The following is a 24,373-nucleotide window of genomic DNA, read 5'->3' as shown; positions in this document are numbered from 1 at the left end:
TTTTTCTCCTTTAGATAGCAGGTGTGATCATTAATTAACCCAACGCCACAGAAACCTGGGCTGAGTTTTCAGGTCAGTCTGTAAGTTACTTTGGGTTGGATAATGTTTGCAGCGGCCTCATTTTAGACAACAGTCAACTGTATAGTGGTCTGTGTTAGAAGGATAACACCCATTTTGGTGTTAGCATCATGTTATGCTTTAGCTATTGAAAAATAGCAGATCTACAAGCTCATATCGCGCCACCGAGTGGCGCGCTATGAGCTTGTAGGTCTGCTATTTTTGAAAAATCGAAGAACGACTGACATTTTTTTAATCTGATCTCAGGTCAGAATGGGTTCATCAGACCAGTGTGTGTCCAGTGGAAACCTCGTATGAATCTGATCTCAGGTCAGAAAGGGTTAATGTGGTCGTATAACGGGTGGATTATAAATATGCACATGCGGATTTGGGCGACCAAAAAGGTCATCCGCCGGTCTCTATTGTGTGCATTCCAGAGCTGAAAATGTGTTTTCTTAAAAAACATTCTAAATTCTGACAGTTTTCTGGAATATGTTTCTGTATTAATGGTGCTCAATATTTCATGTGAAGGACCCCAAAAATGTATTTGGCCACCGACCCGCCTCTGAAAATATGTTGTTCCAGGGAGGGACCCCCCCGCCCCCCAGAAGCAAAGATTTTAGTAAAAAAAACAAATATATATTATTCCAAATGTGCGCCACATTTTCACGATTTTGAAAAGATAGCAGACCTACAAGCTCCTAGCACGCTATGACCTTGTAGATCTGCTATTTTTCAATAGCTAAATTATAACATAATGTTTAAAACACCAAAAGGGGTTTCCACACAAAATGGTTAAATATACAGCAGAGGAGAATGTATTTTGCACCTTGAAAACACATGTTTTTCCTTGGCTATAGCGATTCAGGCAAATCACTTCTTCATTTAGAGTAATAGAATAGTAGTAGAGTGCAGAGAGTCGAGACGGTTACTACAAGCACTTCAAATGTGCAAAGGTTTCACTCCAAATGAAACAACATCTATCAAATGAGGAAACAAATTGGGCGAAATTGGTTGTAGTGGTTGGTGGCAATTATTCCGAGGCTCAAAACAAAGCTAAGTGTATGTTCAATTCACAGAACATTCGCATCTCTACAAAGGCCTTGAATTATTAAGAGAAAGGTTGCGTAACACAGAGAAGCTGAAGAGCTTGAATGTGACCCATTTTCTAGAGCCTTTGTTGAAGGTAGAGAGGCTCAAAGGTAATATAATGGTCTGTCTGTAGAATGTGTGGCTACATTACAATGAGCTAGTAATATTCCTCTGGTGCTCAAGCTTAAGAGAAACTGGCTGTTGAGCTGCTGCTGAACAGCTCTTTTCCTATAGTTGGCTACTCGCAGTATGTAGGAAATGTCCATTATTGCTCCATTGCATGGTCTTGATAAGAACATATCTGTGACGATGGGTTGATCACTTTGGAAACGGCCGGTCGGTGCCTCCAGTATACATGTGCTTGTGATAACGGGGCTAACGTTGAGCATGTGGTGAGGAGGGAGGCTATACTGTCAAGATACCGTCAAGAAGGACCCAGGTGATCCGTTTTATTTATTTATATTTTGTAACACAGGGCTCAATCTCATCTGCCGCTAGGCCTGCTGCACATTTCAATCCCAGCGGCAATGAGAGCTCACCCACACAGGTTAAGTGGAAGCATGTTTCCTCCACGGTCGGCTATGGGGAAATGAATGGCCTCCCTTCACAAAGCGTGCGCGCGGGGGCAGGGAGTGGGAAAGGGCACGATGAGGAAATAGAACATCTTCCTTGCCATAATTAAAACATTCATGCCAGGAGCGCGGTTTGATTATGAGAACCCTGTTAATCCATCTCCTGTTTGTTTTTTTCTCTCTCTCCCTGGTTCAGGGGAAATATGGATTGGCTGTCAATGTAATGGAGCTTCCTAGAGACATCAATGATCTATTTGTCATTGGTTAGTAATGTATGCTGAGGCGCTTCGCTGCGACTGTGGTAATGATCAACCGTAATTTGTAAACTAAGCCTTATATCTGATACTTAACACGAAGCCCGCCAGAAACGAGGAACATGTAGGGTTAAATTAGTACCCTATCCCGCCAAACCCGAGATTCTCGGGTTCCAGGACTTGTATTCTTTAATCCATGTTTTAATCCGATCGTATCGTAGCAGAAAGGACATTGAGGGGGCCATTTCTGGTGAATACAAGGGTTTTCAACGGGCAGGCGCGCTGACACTCGCAGTCGGGTTAAAAAAGAACACATGTTCAACTGAAACACATGATGCTCCCTGTTACTGATTGAAAATCCGTACATTTTGCAAAGCAATGTTGATCGATAGAAATCTTGATTAGAGCTTACTTAGCCAAAACCCATTCACAACTAATGATGGGCTTAACTCAGCCTCAGAAACTAAGTAGAAATGAACCCTGCTGGACTAGTTAACATGAATTATTGAAGTTTGGAGAGCACTTATTGATCTGTAATATATGCTAAACGATTGTGACCAGTTTGTACCTACAGCATACTGTTCTTTTACTCAAGTACATTTTCAATACAGGACTTTTACTTTACAACATAGAACTTCTACATTGCAATATTGATACTTTGGATTGATGAAATAAAACCATTTAATGAAATACTTAAAGGTATATTCAGTGATTTCACTCAAAAAACCTTAGGTTTCGTTTTTGGCTGTGGGACCCAGCCTTTCGTCCAATCAGGATAGAGAATCAAAAACGAAACCTAAGGTTTTTTGACCCCCAGGGGTTAACTGGGGACAGGGAGGAACTCCTTATATGGCCAGCACACTCTATAGTAGGGAGGATTATCACAACAAAACAAAAAAATAAGTGATATTTGAATTAAGTGAAATCACTGAATATACCTTTAATAAAACATTTGAGTACTCATTCCATCACTCTCAGAGTTAAATTACCATTGATTTTACAATATACATTGGGGGACCCAGAGATATAAATGCCATTAAATGGGGGTCCGTAGACTAATGTATGTCAAACTGGGGGTCCTTGAAATTAAACAGGTTGAGAATCACTGCTAGAGCCGTAAGGATCTTCTCTCATGGGGGTCCCTGGCATATCTTTTCAAATGGGGGTCCGCGGGGCTAATTAGTGTCAATTTGGGGGTCCTTGACATGAAAAGGTTTGGGAAACACTGACTTACAGTCAGTACAGTATCTGCTCAGTGTCGAGGTCTGATTCACTAGAAGATTATTACAGTCACTACAGTATCTGCTCAGTGTCGAGGTCTGATTCACAGAAGATTATAGTGCTAATGATATGACAGCGCTCACAGCACTAACACGCCCATACAGTTTCACGGCTGAATGCAAACAATATGCCGTTAAGAACAAATTGCACACAGCTGCAAATTTGCATCCGATTGCAATTATGTAGCTATGTATAAATGGTGTCTTTGCGGTGCACTGGTATTGATGTGTGTGCTGATGCATCTTTACTGCCTCTGAGGAGGTTTGTGGGGAGTTGGTGCTGAGACGTTACATTATGTAAGCCCAGCTAAAGCCTAAAAGTGAACAATGCCAGACTGTACGTAGTAATCGGAACATGTTGTTTGATCAAAATAACTCTGAATGGCTGGGTAGGCAAAGTTTGTACTGGCAACCCAAACTTATTGGGCAACATCACAGCAGCTTTTCACTATAGCATAAGCTCAGCTCGGGGCTCTCCCCAGGTCAGCAGAGGGAGAGTAGCGCCCAGGATCACAGCTTAGAGGCAATTGGTACCTGCAGGGGAAAACATGGGTTACAAATCGTGGGATAAGTAAGTAAGTAAGTAGCCTTGCCGAGCCATGAGGCCCATAGGGCAGGAGCCTATCTCCTGTTTCTGTAGCGTGAGGCAGCTTGATGTACACCCCCTGGACATGACGCTAGTATGTCGCAGTAAATCGTGGGATACAATTGTAATAAAATAAATTCCAGGCCTGATTTATTTGTGACCGAATATACTATGACAGCATTTGTGCCTTTCAGCATTGTGGGAACATGCTTGCACTCATGCACAAACCAAATGTATTCCGGTCTGCAGCACAAATGTCGCATTTTGACAAATCCCACCTGCCGTCAGTTTGACACGTCTGTTTGAGGGTTGAAATGTCCGCTCACGCTCAACAACAAGCATATGAGGCTACAAATAATCACTGCTGCCGTGAACACGGGGAAGTCTGGCTGTGTGAATCCCCTCATCCTGTAATGTGCTTCATTATTACCAACTCTCTGATGACACTGCGCGGTGTGGGTATAAGCGCTGGTGTTTGTGATTCTGACTTTTATTTGCACTGAGGCTCATTTTCATAGAAAGAAGGCTGATTTGGTGCCAAATGTATGCGCATTAGATTATTTATATATGCACAAATAGCACTGGTGTGCACACACAGAGGCACAATTTGCTTGGCAGAACAGTTAGTGGTAGATTTCATCTCTTGCAGGCGATTGGAGAGTTTATTTTCGAGTTTATTGGCCTCCTTACAATCCCATGCTCTCACTAGTGAGGCAAATTCTTTTTATTTTGTATTATTATCGAAATAAATTTAAGTGGCAGAATTTGGATTATTCTACGACCCGGTATCTTTATTTTCTTTCGATTAGGTGTTATCCTGTATGTAAAGAAAAATGTGTGTTCGAATTTGGCATTTTCTTGCAAGAGAATGGGAAAGTGGAACCTGTCAACTAGTGTGATTGATTGATTGATTTAAATTTGTATTGGTACATGCCAGCGACTAGTGAATCTTGTGGACTAGGCCCATGCACAACGTTATTGGAAAGAAGTGTTAGGGCCGATTCATACTCCTATTTTAGAGCCGAATAAAAGTCGGTTCGGCGCTGTAGAGCCTACAATTTGACGTCATTTGAGGTTCGGGGGGGCGGGTACCGTCCTAAAGTCGGCTCTTCGGTGCTACTGAAAATTTCTGACGAGCCGAAATCATTTCGGCACTACAGCGCAGAAACAGCGATAAAATAGGAGTATGACTCGGCCCTTAGAAGCCAGGCTGACTGAGGGGAGAGGAGGTTGTCTAGTTCACCTATTCTTGTTGTTTTGTTGCAGATACTCACTGTATATACTGTACATGATATGATATGGGCGTTAGTTAAGGTACGAGAAGAACAAAACGCCATGGTAACCATTACAGTACGTTTTAACGGCTTTGCCCCGCCCACTTTTCGACCATCGCCCGCTGTTAAAACGTACTGTTAGTATCACTGACAACTCCAGTTTGAAGAGAAGAGCTGGTTGTTTTAACTCCACCTTGGACAGCTCTGCTTCTGGGAAGACACTGATGGTGTGTACCTGTAGCACGTGCTGCACACACCACACAAGGGAGCGAGTGGTGCTTGTCACATTGCAGTCAGTAATGTTAGTGACGCACTTAAGTAGATTTGTGTCATGTATGTGTGTGCGTCTGTCTTTCTCATTTGCCTGCTCATTGCCAGAGCAGGTTGTGAGAAGGGGATGGGCTCTCATTTGCATAGGCGGCCCTGGGAGGTGTGTAGTGATTCATACCGGCTCGGGCGGCTCCTACTGTACATAACTTATTTTATGAAGAATTATATTAGATTAAAACCAATCAGTCAGCTGAGCTCGCAGCGAACCAATAGCAAATAAATTGTGGGAGTGCCCTCGCCCGCCTTAACTTCACCGTCTCACAATGACAGGAAAGGGGCTACACTATTTATAGACCTCACATCGTAACCTTTAACATGTGTCCAAACCCTCCTTCTGACTCTATAGCCCTACTTGCACCACAATATAGCTGTTGGGCCTGCCTTAGCCTCTGCAGTCAATCAAGTAAATACCCTTGTACGTCTTCAAGGGATAAGCCCAAATTATTTTGTTGACTTTAATTGATCTACTTTCGTGACAGGTTGTAGCTGAGAGTCAACGGCCGTTTAACCCATTCTGAACGGGCACCCATTTTGGTGTCAGCATCATGTTATGCTTTAGCTATTTAAAAATAGCAGATCTACAAGCTCATATCGCGCCACCGAGTGGCGCGATACGAGCTTGTAGGTCTGCTATTTTAGAAAAATCGAAGAACGACTGACATTTTTTAGAATCTGATCTCAGGTCAGAATGGGTTCATCAGAACCAGTGAATGTCCAGCGGAAACCTCGTTATGAATCTGATCTCAGGTCAGAATGGGTTAAAGAAATGTCCCAAAGCGCAGCTGCGCCTGGGCTGTGTATGTAGTAAGTCGTAGCCCAATCGGTCCTGGCCCAATGCTCGCTTCTCTCATAATCTCTGGAGTACGAAAGTGCAGTAGAATTTATGCAAGCCTAATGTCCTCCTTTAGCCCATTCTGACCTGAGATCAGATTCATACGAGGTTTCCACTGGACACACACTGGTCTGATGAACCCATTCTGACCTGAGATCAGATTCTAAAAAATGTCAGTCGCTCTTTGATTTTTCAAAAATAGCAGACCTACAAGCTCGTATCGCGCCACTCGGTGGCGCGATATGAGCTTGTAGATCTGCTATTTTTCAATAGATAAAGCATAACATGATACTAACACCAAAATGGGTGCCCGGTCAGAATGGGTTAGAGTAAATGTGGTATAATATTTATAACTTCCCACTTTCCTCACGCAAGCTTCACTGGGAGAGTGCGAATCCAGACACACTGATGTCGATGGAAATGCAGTGTTAATGGACTGTCTTGAGTGAGAGAGAGAGAGTATAGATTCATATTCACGTGTGAAACATATAATGTTATGTCAGCATGGTGAAATAGCACAGTGAATACATTTTACATACATTGCCACTTGTCTCTCTGATGTCTTAACTGCTTATAGAGCGTCGCAGTCGCTCCCCCGTTTAGAACAACGAGGGCACCAGGAGAGAATTTCCCATTCATTTTACCCATATAGACGTTTCAAAAAGTATTTATCTGGGACACGGTGGCACAGTCGGTAGTGCTGTCGCCTCACAGCTAGAAGGTCCTGGGTTCGATTCCCGCTCGGGACGCTGTGGGTGCTGGCAGCGTGTTTCCTCCTCCGCGTCATCAGTGCCCATACCCGAGGCGGGGGTTGGCGAAAGGGCCTTTCTGTGTGGAGTTTGCATGTTCTCCCCGTGTCCCCTAGGGTAGGTACCCTCACAAAAACATGCAGTAATCCTGGTCTCTAAACTGCCTCCCCCTGGCCAGCCGGGGCGCCTGATGGAGGGGAAAGGAACTGGTTGGAATAACGTGTTCCTTCCACGCGCTACGTCCAACCAGGGAAAACTCCCCCTGTCAGGTGTAAAGGAGCAACTTGGACACTGGCATGAAGGAAGCATGAGTTCAAGTCCGTTGCTCTCCCCTTGTCCCCCATATATGGGGACTAGGTTGGCGGAGGGTGTGTAGAGCCCAGGATCACATTAGATAATGTATTTATCTAAAGACCTGTAAGCCTCGGACAATGCCAACAGCCCAGTTGAGAAATCATGACAATAAACATATATATTTTGGGACCGAACAAATAATTAGAAAAAAGTGTTGTTCCCTGCCCTTTTTTTCTTCTTTCTCTGGTCAAAGTATGTGAGAATTTGAGACACTATAAGCAATTTATGTTGAACTTTGTTAGAACCTTGGGTTGTAATAGCTGTAACATACGTATAATATATTGTTGATAGAGGTGTTAATTGGCACTGCTCTCGCAATTCAATTCCATTTAATTCACCAGCTTTCGATTTCGATGCATCACATTGTTCTATATTACTGCACAACTTGTCAAATCAATACAAGCAGTCAGATTTAGAATCATATTAATTATTGTATACAGAGCAGGGTGAGTCCAAAGGTATTATTTATTATTATACTATACTTTTATGTACGGTATCCAATGCATTTCTAAAAAACAAATGTTATTTATAAATTATATCCTCTCTGGTTAGCACTGATGTGGTGAGGTTTCACACAGAGCTCCTTCTAAAGCTGTGGACCAGAGCTAAGAGCACACAAAACTTTAGTGATCATGTCAGGATCAAACGATGCAATTTTTGCTATAAGCCTTTATATGTCCGTTGCTGCGTGACTGCATCGATGCAAAATCATCCGAATTGCGATGCATTGCTGAATCAATTCTGTTTGATCAGTTTCTCTGTGATGGAGGAACTGGAAGGTTTCCCCTATACCTTTCTTTCTCTGCTGTCGGCACTGAATTATATATTTAAAAAAAATTACTGTACATGCTGCTAATGCTCCTACATTCAGCTGAATGTGAAGCCGTCTTGATTAGTTTTCTTTGTCTTTTCTCTGTTTTCAGGACAGGAAGCTGTGTGCATTCCCAACCATTGAGATATGCAAGGCAGACCAGACCTACTACATGGTTCCACTGTCCCGACAAACGGACTTCTTTGTTCCGGAGATGAGAGACGAGGTGAAAACAGAGCTCAAAGAAGAGGATTCAGACGAGGACAGAGGGACTGACATCACAGGTACAATCTGTGTGTATGATCCCAGGCACAGCCAAGCTCTGGGGAGGGTATAGACCGGTCCTTCGAAAACCTTTTAACTCGAGACTCGAGAGCCAAAAGAGAAATGTGACATCTCCCCGGGACCCAAACTACTACAACCACATGTCACAACACAAATGTTTCCATTTGTTTTTATTTCAGAGGTTTGTGTGAAATGTGATTTTATTTTTTTAGCTTTTGAAATAATTTAAAAAGCAGTTTACTGGTGACCCATAAAAAGTGGTCCGTGTAGCCAACCACTTGTCTCCTCTGACACACACACACACACACACACACACACACACACACACACACACACACAGCACACACACACACACACAGTGCCACTTCTTTTCAACTGACAGTGAGGACTTTCACCGTGGTCGGCGTAACGAGGAACACACCATCCCTCCCAGTTCCAGTCGCTGCAGTGCTTTGACCAACCTGTAGGAGTCGCTGTAGTGCAGCGGCCAGCTAAAAGGCCTTGCAAAGGATTCAAACCCCAGTCTCTATATGAGTGGCAGGAACTTTACCCTTGCTTAACCTGCACACTCCCTCGCTAAACTGTTTTAATTAACGCACCAAAACAGAAGAAAACTTTTAAAATTATACTATTACCTCTGAACGTATTTTTCACCGTGACAATTATAATAACTCTTTGTCTCTGGCTACAGTACCTATAACAATAACAGCATTGTTGCACCGCTCAGTTAACACAGGTGTGATTTTTCTTCCTAGATGACTTGTGTTAAAAGATTTATGGATCTCAGCTCTGTTCAGAATTCAGCCTTTGATTTGTGGCGGTGGATATTTTTAAGAATCTGCACCCACTCCCCCGTTCGCCCTGATATACGAGACCCTGTAATTGCCCTGTCACCTCAAAAAAGGTTTTTCGAATTGTTTCAGAACCTGCTTTTTTTTACTCTTGACTTTCAATCTTGACAGGGTCTTAAGGTGTGTGGCAACGGCACTATTGACTACTTCTTTGTACAAATCATATATTTTTATTTATTTTTTTGGCGCATGGATGACAGAGGCCGAGTGGGCTTATGTGGGCAGAGAGGGATGAGGCACTATGCCTGCCCGCCTCGCCCACGTGGATGTGACAGCCCTGCTAAATGCCTCGCTCCGAGGCAGTAAACGCCCACACAGAGGAGAACCTGCCATTAGGGTTGTGTGATCTCCTTGCATGTGCTTTATTACTGATTTTAACACGTCTAGACAGGTGGTGGATTGCATTATGATGATGCCAATCCTTCCCGTGAGAGAGAGATACGGTTATAATGCTGTTGACACATTATAAATGTACTGTATACGGTTTTACAGCTTTCCGTTGTTTTGTCAAGACATGCTGGTCTGTGGAAAAGCAATCACTTCACTTCACTGGGAGAGCTTCCGATGGACATGGAAGATAACAGGGAAGGATTCAAGGTTCAACGTTGTGTTTCGTTGCTAAATCTTGTGTACAGGTAGATAAGGTGCAAATGCAGTAGCATATAGGTAATAACGATAATAATAATACTACTGTAAAACTATTTAAAAAGAAGAGAGAGAGAGAGAGTGTGCAAAAAAGAGGGGGAAAAAAAGAAAAAAAGGTGATGATGGCTATAATGTACACACAGCGGCGGTGGCTCAGGGGTAGAGTGGCCGGATGGTGACCGCAAGGTTGCCAGTTCAAACCCGGACTCCTCCAGAGTTAGTGTCGAAATGTCCTTGAGCAAGACACTGAACCCCTAATTGCTCCTGTTGGTGCCTTGCATGGTTTCCGCCGCCATCGGTGTATGAATGTGTGTGTGAATGGGTGAATGTAATGCATCTATGTAAAGTGCCTTGGATAAAGGCGCTATATAAATGCACCATTTACAATTTATTTACCACACGCACGCATGTACTACGCACGCATGCACACAGCACACATTGCTGCTTAAGGTAGTCGCATTGTGGCCGGTGATGACTTCTGCTACAATTTGTGGGTCCTTTGATGACTGTTTGTTTTCCGATGCGGGATTCACACCGCCTCCCACAGTCAGGCAGGGGAAAACCTTGACGCGGTGGAGCAGGTGCAGACTTGTGTGCCAACTTCCTCATTTGACTCTTTGCCAGGTGATCTTTCAGCCGGTTCTCCTCTGCTAGTTTGGACTCCTAGTTGACAGAGTCTGCGCCAGGAGGAGCGATCCACAGCGGCATCTTCAAGGGAGGCATGCAGGCTTGATGCCACACGTCTTTAGAGAGGTCTTCAGGTGGTCCTTCTGCCTCTTCTGTCCCCCTGCGGAGCGTTGACCTAGATGGAGTTGACATATAGGGTCAATATAGGCTCCTACGAGGCAGGCGACTGGCTGGCATCCTGATGACATGTCCAAGCGTTGACCTAGATCAGGGGTGGGCAACTTTGACGATGGAGAGGGCCACTATATTTCCACACTCACTCCCTAGGGCCATATATTACTGTCGTAGCAAGAATAGCCAATCTACAAGCTCAAAACGTGTCGCGCTGCGACACGTTTTGAGCTTGTAGATTCAAATTGAAATCTTGAATTATTTTTTGCTATATTTGAATTGGAATCCTGAAAATTAACATTTTTATGTTATTTGAAATGCCAAACTTGTCCTGAGCATTGAGCTACTAATTTAGACTGAAGTAATTAAAGCGGGTCATGTTTGCATCTTGTGGAATTGTAACAGCTGAAATCAATACTATATCACATCAGTATTCTAACGTGAAGGTGGGGGCCGCATGTGGCCCCTGGGCCGCCAGTTGCCCATGTATGACCTAGATGGAGCTGACCATAATGGGTCCTACGAGACAGGCGACTGGCTGGCATCCTGATGACATGTCCAATTGTCCATGCCATCTCAGCAGCTGGCTCTGTGCTCCTGCAGCTGGTTCTCTGGAGGACCTCAGAGTGTGGCGTGCGGTTCTCGCCAGGTGACTTTTAGGATGCGTTGGAGGCATTTAATATGGAATGCCTCGAGCATCTTCAGATGGCGGGAGTACACACACGCAAGCACGCATGCGAGCACACACACAATCTGTGAATGTTTTAGGGGCATTAGATCCTTAGTATCCTATACTTGCATTCACGCAATTCCTGAATTAATTAATTTATTCAAAATGACGCAGACAGATTCCTGACATTTGTAGATAGATACAGAGTAGACCGTACTATAGTGGTTTAGAACAGTAACTTTCTCAAAAATAGCAGATATACAAGCTCACAGCGAGTCACTTCGTGAAGTTTCGTGAACATTTTTGAAATATCTTATAAATGTTTGTAAAATTGAGTGAATAGTCTTGTCTTCCCTGGCCAGGCACATGGGGGTCCACGGCCAAATATATCCTTGGCTCCAGAAAGTGTGTAAAGGAGTAGCCTACTATTATATACGTTAATGTTTTGATGGCACCAAATATGCATGTGACAAACAAATGGCTATAGGTAGACACGCTTAGTTTTTTACACGCCAACTTTAACGTGCCACGGTTCTCACGCTAAGAGGATTTAACCTTTTACATTGTCTTTATCGCCTGATCCCCGAGAGAGACCCACTTGGCGAGTCCTTCCTTGTACCGTGTTTTTACATGTCCACAGTTAATTTGATTACCCGTTTTTTTTTTTATACGAAATGTCGCAGCCAACACACACACACACACACACACACACACACACACACACACACACACACACACACACACACAGAAGTAGGGAAGAGGCCCGGAAGTAGGAAGAGTTATTCTGTGTGCATAGAGCCCATTGTCTCCATCTGGAATAGAACAAGGAACGTTGTTGACCATCTCCATTTCCAGTCAGCTACCGGGTGGTGTATCCTTCTGTTGGGGTGATTTGACGAGCAAGAGAGCATTGTGTAGGCTGTACAGTGTGTACTGTACGTAGTCAATTTGCTATTGTAATGCTGTAATTAATGTATTATTGAGGTCTCCTGGTTGATTCTAATTGCGCTATAATTAAACACAGTCAAATTGTATGTTCTGTGTCTATAAATGGAGTGTAATTGCAGGTGACAGAGCCAATGGCAGTGGAGTGTTGCAAGTGGGTTGAGTTTGTGCTGTTCCGTGTTTTACATAATAACATACTATTACTGATATCCATATCCAGGCGGAAGAGCATGGGACATTGTTAATGCAGCGCACGCACGCACGCGGTACACATTTCATTTAGTTAAATTAAAAATATGATGCCAGTACCTTGCTCAAGGGCATTGCATTTGATTTGGTTTGGGAATGAACCAAGGGGAAAACGCACGCTAACATGAGACGAACACACGCAGACTCTCACACAGAAAGCCCCCATGCTGAGGTTCGAACCCAAGACTGTGTTGCTGTGAGGTAACCGTGGTAACCACTACGCCTGAGACGAGAGAGAGTGGATGGATGAGACTAAATACAACAGTGTTCTTTGCCAGCTTCGTCAATGGAGAATTCTCCCTAAAAACAAACAGGTCTTCATAATGACCAGTGGCAGCTTCATTTTGGCTATAAATGAGAATAACACTTTTATTATGTTCTTTTCTTTCTTTCCGTTTTTCCTCCCATTTTCAATATCCTGTGACATTTCAAGTCTTTTCCCAGTGTCCCCTCCCTCTCTAAGTCTTTTCCCAGTGTCCCCTCCCTCTCTAAGTCTTTTCCCAGTGTCCCCTCCCTCTCTAAGTCTTTTCCCAGTGTCCCCTCCCTCTCTAAGTCTTTTCCCAGTGTCCCCTCCCTCTCTAAGTCTTTTCCCAGTGTCCCCTCCCTCTCTAAGTCTTTTCCCAGTGTCCCCTCCCTCTCTTCATGTCTCCTCGGTGCTCCTGTCTGTCTCTAATTACCTCCTTAAAACCCCCTCTTCTCCGTTTCAAACCGCTTGACGAACAAGACCTTCAAGAGATTCTCCACTAATAATCCCAATGGGCCCAATTTGGCAACTAATTGAGTCAATTGTTATCTACAGTAAAAGATGTCATGAAGCAGTAGTGTACAGTAGTCCCAGTTTTGGAGGGCTGATAATGAATGGCCCAGTGCAGTGGTTTTCAACCAGTGGTCCGGGGACCACCAGTGGTCGTTGAGGGGGTTCCCAGGTGGTCCCCAGCTACATGTTGGAGTGTTGGTAACCAAATGCACCCGTATGGATCTTTAACTCACTTATAGGCACGCTCAGGCGCGTGCACACGCACGCACACACGCATACTTTACACAAGTGTATTTGTTATTTTCCATACCTATGTTTGATTAATTTGTCTACTTACTATTTGTATATTATCTTTGGTGAGAGAGAACCATATAAGTCCTCCATGGGTTTCATTTCTCACCTGCACATATTTCTCTTTTATTGATGTTACCTTTTTTGTACTCTTGACAGTGTAAAATGAAACCAAATGGACCCCCTTATGGGTCCATTTGGTTTCATTTGACACTGTTTAGAGTTAAATTATTGTTAAACAACTGCGTTGTTTAATGTACAAGAAGTCTACACAATTAGAATGTAGAAGAATTGTTTGCCTGTTGTCTCTCCTATGGTACCACATCAATACAGCATGGAATTGTGGAAGAAATCTTATCCAACGGTAACTAAATAGTATTTAGTTTTGGGTCAGGTTAAATATCATCAGATGGTGGTCCCTGGTTAAATCTCATCAGATGGTGGTCCCTGGTTAAACCTCATCAGATGGTGGTCCCTGGTTAAACCTCATCAGATGGTGGTCCCTGGTTAAATATCATCAGATGGTGGTCCCTGGTTAAACCTCATCAGATGGTGGTCCCTGGTTAAATCTCATCAGATGGTGGTCCCTGGTTAAACCTCATCAGATGGTGGTCCCTGGTTAAACCTCATCAGATGGTGGTCCCTGGTTAAACCTCATCAGATGGTGGTCCCTGGTTAAACCTCATCAGATGGTGGTCCCTGGTTAAATCTCATCAGATGGTGGTCCCTGGTTAAACCTCATCAGATGGTGGTCCCTGGTTAAACATCATCAGATGGTGGTCCTGGCTCAAATGCAGAATAAATAATGGTCCTTGATATGAAAAGGGGTTGAGCGAGAGAACAACAACCAGTCAAAGACACCACACACAGCATTATGTCATCGTAACACTCGGTTACAGATATTTGGCTCTTCAAAATAAGGGTTGAAAGGGGAAGAACCTTGGCAATGCGCGATAAATAGATTAATTAATCCTGGTGGTCAAACGGTTTAAATGTTATAAATATTGGTTTCGCCAGATCGAGTCATTTGGAGTGAAAACCGTCCGATTGGTGGCTGGTGGATCGGAGCACTCTCTAGTACACTATGGGCTCTATTTTCGTCACCGCTAAAGCCCTTATCCCTAAACGTCTTTGCCATTTTTTACTACAAAATATTTTTTTTTATAGTTCAACTAGCCAATCTACATTGACACGTTGTGAGCTTGTAGACTGACCATTTTAACTATTCAAAAATGTTTAGCAAAATAGTAAAAATAGGCAAAGAAGTTTAGGGATAAGGGGTTTAGCGGTGACGAAAATGGAACCCTACGTATATCCTAAAACATTGGCGACGGTCTGCAAGCTCACAATGCGTTCGGTTCATGCAAGCTCTCTCCAGAAAAGGGACACTTTAGCTAGAGTTCATGTGGCTAAAATTAACATTCTGGATTAAATTTTTGCGTAGCGTATAAACGCACAATATAACAATGGGTGTCCCCCTGCCTGCACATCCCCTGATGTACGATGGGTCTATTCACACTCCATTACACACTGGAGCCGATTCCCCTTGAAGGCCATCCCTGATGACTGTTTGGCTTCGTTTGGACATGCCGACTAATTAACAGGATGTTTCTCAGTCCATTATTAAACGGCCTTAATCCATTTGGACCTAAGTTCGATTCTAAATCCTGACAGTTTTCTGAATAACCCATGTTTCTATATCAGTGGTTCTCAAACTATTTCATGTCAAGGACCCCCGGAAATTATATGTAATTGGCCACCGACCCCCACCTGGAAATATGTAGTTCTAGGGACTTGAAAGATTTGAGTTAAAAACGTTTGCTCTGAAAGCATATATTTTGAAAGATTTGCGCCCCATTTTCTCGATTTTTCAAAAATAGCAGACAAGCATACAAGCTCATAGCACGGCACTCGGTGCCGTGCTATGAGCTTGTAGATCTGCTATTTGTCCAATAGCTAAAGCATAACATAATGCTTAAAAACACCAACAGGGGTTCCCGTCCAGAATGGGCTAATGACCTCTCCCGCATAATACCGCGGTATGATGATCTATATAGCAGACAGGATCAGATGTTGTTGAATCCATGAGTTGATAATTAGATTCCGGAGGCGATGTGAGATCCTTATGGAGGAATGGGAAAGGATTGACCTCTGCAGGCAGGGAGACTCTGGAGACTCTGAGTGTTGTTTACTGTATTATTTGTGATCCCCATATGGCACGTTAAGTGCAAACATCCGACTGATGTGTGGATGAGTTTTGTTTTGGGCGTGAAGGTAACGGAAGGAAATCATCATATTGTGTTTTTTAGACTCTCGTGGGATAGAGAAGCACAGGATAAGATGTGTCCTCCTTTTCTCTGAACACTGATATCATAGATATAAGATATATAATCCTACTCTTCTGCCAGGGGTTTTCACATCCCTTTTCACTTCAAGGCCCACTATTTATAATATTCACGCAGTACAAACTGGCCAGGAATATTTACATACTGTTAGGGGTATCAGGTACGGTCGCCCCTAAAAGAGAGAGGAGTGCGTGTGTGCGTGTGTGCGTCAACTGAACAAAGGTGTAGACTATCAGAAATCAGCAGAGATAGTGATCGACGTTTGCACTACTCTAGAGGACTGATCGGTCCCAGACTTTGTTTCTCTCCCTGTAAATAAAACGTCTGTGTTTCTGAGGCTAGTAAAGGGTTTGGTATTCCTGTGACGTTCCTTTGGTATATAGACTGTAGAAACTTTTCATTTGTATTATTCACAGATGGTGTGTTTGAAAGGTTGTTTCCAGTGAGGTGAGGGAACGATTCAGTAATATCCTGGTTTAGTTGGAGGCTGCTGCTGCTGCTCATGGACTAGTAAGAGGGGAAAATCCAACATTTCGAGGGCGAAATCAAATTAGAAAATGTCTTTGAGTGATTTATTCCACATCATGGGATAGAGGTCAGGCTTGTTCCTCACTTGGTATCACACACTTAATTTATTGCTTTATACAGTATTAACCCATTCTGGACGGGTGTTTTTGGTTTTTTAAGCATTACATTATACTTTCTAGGCCGGGGGGTCCCTGGAACAACACATTTTCAGATTGGGGTCGGTGGCCAAATACAGATAATACTTTAGGGTACTTGACATGAAAACGCTTGAGAACGACTGACACAGAAACATGAGGTTTTTCAGAACATTTAGAGGACATTTTTGTAGAATCGTCCTCAGGTCTAAATGGGTTAAAACTAGGAAATTCAACCTTGGGTCGCTGGCTGTGGCTGCTGTTCACGGTGGGTGTGTCAGGTGTCTTTGTCATCAATCAAACCTGGGAAAAGGTCTGATATCTCGTCTAGCTGTTTTGCTCAATCTCTTGCAGACCTGACAGACACCATGGTTGTGCTGCCTATGTTCATTTATAATGTTGCGCAGGATTTGCAGCAAGGTCTCACAAAAAGAACTCATTCATGAGGTGAATCATTTATATTATTATGTGGTTCGTTTGTACCATGCAGGAATGATGGGTCTTTGAGCACAGTTTCCATTCATGTTCAATGGGAGACTTAATTGTTTTGGCTTATCAATGCATTGGATTCAAGCGTGCTGCTACAAAAGGGGCACGCACGCGCGCGCGCACACACACACACACACACACACACACACACACACACACACACACACACACACACACACACACACACACACAACCCTACCTAAGAATATGGTGATGCAGGGATTATGAATGGCTTTTTTAATGATTTAGAATCAGTGATCATAGGTCAATCAGACCGAGCTCATAATTGTTCTGAAAGCATTAGCAAGCTGATCATCATGTAGTGCATTGAGGAAATCTCCATCACATTAAGCTAATCGTCTTCTTGATGTTTTTACATATTTATTCGTCACATGCACTTAGCAACAGTACAACAGCACGGTATTTTGGTAGCACAAGACGTTCCGCCATTTAGCGTTTTCTTCAAAACACACTTTTCGCTACAACTCTGGTAGTATAGTGACCGATACACATTATCTCTATAGGGTCATATTATCAGACTTTTCAGATTCCATTCCAACTATATGACTGCCTCTCGAATTTTGGGACAACTGGGTATAGTGGAGCCGAGTGCAGATGAGATCACGCCCCTAGGGGAGGAGGGGGAGGAGGAGGAGGAGGAGGGGGAAGAGGGGGAAGAGGGGGAGGAGGGGGGGAGGAGGAGGAGAGGAAGGAGCTGGGAGGAGGAGTGCACTTTTCTAGTTGGAGTTGGTATCGTCTCCATCAGGCCGAGACCATATTTTGGACCCTGTCTGTCTGTCCGTCCGTCCGTCTGTCTGTGAGCAGCTAATCTTCAGCACCGTTGGCCCGTTGGATCGCAGCCAAACTGTGCACACACACTCCCTGGAGGCCAGAGCAGAATCTCTGCCTCAAAGTTTTCAGATCGGCCTGTTATAGCGCCACCAGCAGGCAGATTTCTTCTAAATGTAGAATGTACAGATTTGATCCAAACCTCACAGTGTCTCTGTCATGTGATCAAGACGGATTCCATCCTTGATCAGCTAACATTGCCTTCCAAAGTTAGCGGGATTGGTCCGTTTTGAACAAAATGCCTCGCATCATGAACGCAGCTTGCGATTTCCGTGAAATGTAGCGCGCACATTCCCACTAGGCACATTCCCACATTGGCCTGTTATATAGCGCTACCAGCAGGCCTCAAAATGCCTCAAATCATGAACACAGCGTCGGATTGCCGTGAAAGGCAGAGGAAGAAATGCCACTCTTTTCACATTGGCCTGTACAATAGACCTGTGCTTTGGAGATTACTTTACCTAGTTAACATTTATTATTATTTAAAGTGATGTGTTAATTGTTACATTAGAACTGTATACAGTATGTCAGTTGCAGTGGCGTGCACAGATAGACACTAGGGGGTGCTAGAGCACAACCTGCCCTTGCCCTCTGGACAGCAATGTGCCATTTAAAAAAAAATATATATTTTTTTTTGTACAGTATACAGTATGTGGACCATGGTGACATTGATAAATTATTGATAAAAAAAGCTTTTAATATATTATTTATGCCCCAAAATCTATAAATCTCACACTATTAAGGCAACCGGCCGGTTCCACGCGCTGCACAAGGTGCCTTTGTTACCTGCCCCTCTAAATGTCTGCACGCCACTGGTCAGTTGTTTGAACCTCAACAGTAATGTGCATATGAAAAATAAAAATATTAACTGTGAAAATCTAGAAAATCTATGCAAGCATATGTTGTTGTCAGAGGATGGACATCACTGCCATCATAATATGTGACCCCTCCCAGTGGTTTCACTGGCGCTAATGAAACTCCACAATTGACCAAAATATATATAATATATATAATTTTAGCCACATTAACACAGTTGGAATGTTAAAGAAGGTTTTTATTCCAACAGAAAGTCGTTTTAGTGTCATTAAATCGTTGCAATTGCATTGCAAAAATGTCTTTGTATTTACAGTTTTATTTGCACATTTTAGGTGTGTGAACATTCCTGTGCATTTCTTGCAACATTTCACACTTTTCATTCTCATGCCATGTTTATCTCCAGATATGCACTTTAACTTCATATTAGCAATGAGTCAATTACCCTTTAGATCCAGATTAGATGAGGTTATTAGTTTGCGGTAATGACCAAAACAACGCATTCATAATATGTTTTTCAGCTAGAGAAAGAGCTTGCCGTGTCAAATCATCAAGACCTTGAATTTTAATTCGACCTTCTGTCTGAGAGCGTAAAACTTTTTGCGACTCTCAATTTCAGTTAAATAAACACTCAGGATACTACAGTATGCCCATTATAGGCTGATTTTGTGCAAAGACAGACAGCATCCCTGTTGACCCGTCTGTCTGTGTCTGTGTGTGTGTCTGTGTGTGTGTGTGTGTGTGTGTGTGTGTGTGTGTGTGTGTGTGTGTGTGTGTGTGTGTGTGTGTGTGTGTGCGTGGTGACGCTATAGGCGCAGACTCCCACAGTGACGGCAGCTCGGTGAGTGGCGGCGCGCCCTGGGACAGCAGGGAGACGTCTCTGGCGGCGTCCACGGCCGCCTCCCTGGCCTCCTCGCTGCCCCTGAGGGACCTGGGCGACGGCGAGGAGGGCGACCAGCACCACGACCCCCTGCAGCACAGAGAGCGCGGCGAGCGCGGCTCGGACGAGTCCGTGGGCAGCGGCTCGTCCTTCGAGGAGCTGGACATGATCGAACCCGTGATGGAGGGTCCCGTGGTGGTTGAGGAGGAGGAGGGGGGCGAGAGAGGGACGGAGGAGGGAGAGGGGACCCCAGCAGCAACGACCACGACGGAGGACAAGGTCACAGAACCACTAGTGGAGTCGAGGGCGGAGGAGATGAAGCCCCTGGCGGGGGAGGAGGAGGAGGAGGAGGAGGGGGAGGAGGAGATGAAGTAGGAGCTGGGATGATGATCATGAAGGGATGAGAGGGAGGGGCTTCAGCAGGTCGTTTTGCCAGCAGTTCTTCGGTTGTTGCTGTTGTTGGTTGTCGTGTAGTCTTTTATTTTATTCTTATGGTGGATCTTTTAATACACAGAACATCGTGATTGTTAATTTAACTCTGGCAGTGCCCTGAGTTTAATGAACATTCCAGATGGGGCTGTGTACACGCCATGCCCGACACGCCATATTTCAGGGCCTTTCGATAGTCTTTGGTGAAACCTGTACTGTATACTTGTCATCAAAATATCAATATTTTCCTCCTTAAATGGAATTTAAGAATCGTGGAACTGAGTATCCACCAGTTGATCCTCTGCGTAGTTACCCATTTTATTTAATTTTTTTATAAACTTAATATACAATGCATCCATCCATCTCCAACAGCTTATCCAGAGTCGGGTCGCGGGGGAAACAGTCCCAGCAGAGAGCTCTAGCTATATTTTTTATGTTTTTCATTTAACCACAAAAACCATCGAATCCCAATTATTGAGGGCGAACATTTGGAGATCTACAAGCACCCAATGTGTCGCGACTCGTTTGGGAGCTTGCAGATTCGCTATTTTTCAGCGAAGATATTTATAGCGAGAAAGCAGGAGGGCACCTAGAATAGAGCCCTGGGTGACTCCAGGCAACCAAATATATATATAGGTTTACTGTAAGTGCTGTAAAGCACTTTGAGCCTGTTTGGTTGCAATTATTATTTCAATAAATATTCTTTAGATTAAAAGTAATACTTTTACGTAAAACAAAAAGAAGGGCATTGATGGTGGACAGTAGAATGTGTTAATTTAACTTTTAATTTGAAAAGTTTAAAAATGACTTACTGTAGTTACAGTAAGATAGAACAGTGGTTGGTATGGCTTGTATCCACTGCGGGTACAAAGCATCAGGTGATTTGATATGATGGCCAAATACATTGAGCATTTTCCAAATTCACATTAAGTCAAATATAAAGGATAATAATAACGAGGACAAAAATAATTCTTCTGGGCCGAATCAATTTCCAACGGTAATTCCTTCCTAAAACACCAATTTCATCCATACACATTAAAGAGATCGATCACTGATAATGATTGATTTATTTGATCAGTTCTATTACATTTACATGCTTCCAAATCAACCTCAAACCATTCCCGTTTTAACATTACTGAAGAGGTTAGAAGGGGCGATGAACAGGTTTGACAATAAAGGTGGTTTTCCCACTGGACGTGTTTTTCGGAAAACCGATGGAGAAACACCACTAGAAATCCGAAAAACGCGCTCGGTGTGTGGTGACCTTAAGTCTTCTTTAAACAATCACTTTTCATATTTTTCTCTATACCAACTCGTGGGTAAAATATTTAATTCGTCCAGAGCAAATAATACCTCTCATAGCGCAAGGCCTCATATTTAGAAAATGTTATCTTTTTTTTTTAGCTGCTTATTTTAAACAGATTAATCTATAAGTTAAATGTTGCCTTATACATTCCCCCCTGCAGAGAATATCTGCCATCTTATCTAAGGCTATTTTGTGTTCACCCTCCCTTAACCTATTAAGACCATGTTTCGAAATACTATTATACTCTGATTTCTAAAGATGTGTCTCGGTCTTAGTTGCAACCCAATGCAGATACAGTAAGGCCTCGTTCACACTATTGAGACAGCTGTCTTGTCCGTGTTTAATGGCCGCCCCAATGCATTTCCAATGGAAGTCACATGTCACACTAATTTCCACAGATAAATAATGTGGAAAATAGCCGCTCACAAGTCACAACGTGAGCTTGTAGATCGTCTATTTTCACGTTTGCCTCTTTCTTAGGAATATTAGACCAATTTGGTATTAAAGACCCATAATTGGTCCTCACTAATGCTTACTATAGTGTAGCAGAGTGGCTCACGACCTCAGCCTGATGGCCTGAAAGTCTTAATATCTCCCCCGAGTCATATAGGGATATCCCTAGGGCAGAAGACAGCCGTGCAACAAGGTTGTGTCATGAAACCATGTGACTCCCATTGGAAATGCATTGAGGCGGCCATGACACCCAGAAGACACAGGACACAGGTGTGTCTTAGGTGTGAGTGAGGCCTATTATAGGTCAACAATGTCTGAACACGACAGTGTGGACAGTCCGTCCTGAAGGTACACATTGGATTTGCCTGCATGCATTCTGAACAAAGACTCCCACATTATGTTAGGAGGTACAATGCAACTTAGTACTGTACATAACAATATTATCACAATTCAAGAATATATTACTTTTATTGTTATGTCAGAAGTAACTTTTTTGTTTGTTTTTTAATGCTGCTGCCTGGAGCTGATTTATGAAAGAGCTCTGGGGTTTTTTCCTTCGTGTTGTAGCGGCAGTCCGTTGACTCACACACCTGGAGGCTAATTGTTGTCACATGTTCAGGTCTAAATCTTGTAGAAGTTCCATATACTCTATAGCCGGGGAGCCAGTCACCCAACATTGGACAGGATCTGTGCTGTCATGCCGTACTTTTTATTTGTGTTTTTTCTATTCATATGGTCATTAAGGTCCACAGAATGAGAGGCCTGCTCTGCCGGAAACATCACGAAAGAAAAGTTATGGCCATGGCTGTATACCACACCATAGACAACAAAACTATTTCCCAAATGTCATCATGCTTTAAGTAGCATGTGACAATTGTGACGTGTCAAACTAGGGGTTTTTCATGATTCTGAATCCATTCCAAGCATTGGTTTTGCACGAAAAACACTCCTTGGCCTAAAAACGGTCATAGCCGTCATCATAAATGTGATGGGGTCAGCACATTTGGGCACATTTTGGCAAGTGACTATGGCCGAATTTAGGCCAAGGAGTGTTTTTCATGCAAAACTAATGCTTGGAATGGATTCAGGTTCATGAAAACCCCCTAGTTTGACATGTCACAATTGTCACATGCTATTTGGAAAATGTTGCCTTATATTGGTTGTATATGGTGTGGTATACAAAAATGACCATAACCTATTTTTTTCGCGATGTTTCCGGCAAAGCAGGCCTCTCATTCTGTGGACCTTAATGACCACATTTATAGAAAAAAACATAAATAAAAAGTACAGCATGGAATCACAGGTTAAACCCTATTCCTTCAGCTTTTGGGCCTGTGGCGTGGCCCCCCGGCTACTAGGAATAATGTTCATTGCCAACGAACGTGTGTAATAAAATGTTTTGATTGAAAAGTGCACTCAATGAGCACACCTGGTCTATTTTCTTCTACATTAGCAAAGTGTTAACATTCGACGCTTGACTGTAAAGCGCTAGATGCAAACCCACAGAACTGTGTCATTGCAGCACTGCTCGTCAAATAATGTGAACTTCTGAAAGGCCCATTGTTCTCTGTCTCTGAAAGGTAAATTAGTGACATGTAAGGAGGGAGGAGGGGGTGAGTGGTAAAGGGGTTGTGCTCAGAAAATATAGATGAGGCTCAAAGCACCTAATAACTTAATAAGCACTCTCCTTTGTGCTGCCAGCTTTCATGATTTCACACTTGACTGTATTTCTCTCTCAGGGCTTTTCGGTAATGACTGCTATTTCCGCTGCTTTCGAGGAGAGGCATGGAGAAAGATGGCATTTCAAAGCGTGGAGAGAAAAGAGGAGCATTTAATGGCAAAATGCCTTTTCAATACACATTCAGCTGCAGCTCTTTGTGGCGGGAACAGTTATTTGCCGTGGCTCCCTGTCCAAGAAAGAAAGAAAAGAACAAGTGTGATCAATATGCACATAATAATGTGAGATGTCCAGAACAACAATGACCAAGTGGTGCACCTATTGATCTGGGTAACATCTGATTGAGACAAGGTGCCGGGTTACAGGAAGCCCATTTGACTGAGTCCACTTAAGAGCTTTTGAGAAAGGGAGGGTTTCAGTAGCTTATAGTGATGTTGAGCATATAGTATTATGATCCCTGACACATTAACCTGGACGACGATGGCTGCTATGATGTCTAAAAAGTCCATTTTGCGATTACACTGCATGTGCAATAGGTCAACGATTCCCAAACCTATCGGGCTGTAACCCCCCCCCCCCCCAAAATAATACTATTTGAACTGGGGATTCACCCTGACAAGCACTTGGAATGGTATAGGCATTACGTTTCGTTTGACTCGGTTCCACAGATAAATAATGTGAAAATAGCCGCTCACAACGAGGCATGTCCCGATTTTTTGTTTCCCGATCCGATCCCGATACCACAATTTCTGTGTTAGCCGATACCGAATACCAATACCAGAGAATA

General features: G+C 43.3%; 1 protein-coding gene across 1 annotated transcript in view; it reads left to right on the top strand.

Moving 5' to 3' along the window:
* The window catches only part of tex264a (testis expressed 264, ER-phagy receptor a), a gene marked incomplete at its 3' end in the record, with an annotated part of 117,399 nt that extends 97,304 nt beyond the window's left edge, over nt 1–20,095 (top strand). The window contains exons 3-4 of the mRNA XM_083772291.1: nt 8,304–8,475; nt 19,653–20,095. Of these exons, the coding sequence (XP_083628417.1) occupies nt 8,304–8,475; nt 19,653–20,095 (615 nt within the window). The remainder of the gene's footprint in view (nt 1–8,303; nt 8,476–19,652) is intronic.
* Between the last annotated feature and the right edge of the window lie 4,278 nt (nt 20,096–24,373).

Source organism: Protomyctophum parallelum (genome assembly GCF_964188405.1).
Source record: "Protomyctophum parallelum genome assembly, chromosome: 8".
NCBI classification, from domain to species: Eukaryota; Metazoa; Chordata; class Actinopteri; order Myctophiformes; family Myctophidae; genus Protomyctophum; species Protomyctophum parallelum.
Note: the sequence above shows the minus strand (reverse complement) of the source record. Positions and strands in the feature narration are given on the sequence as shown.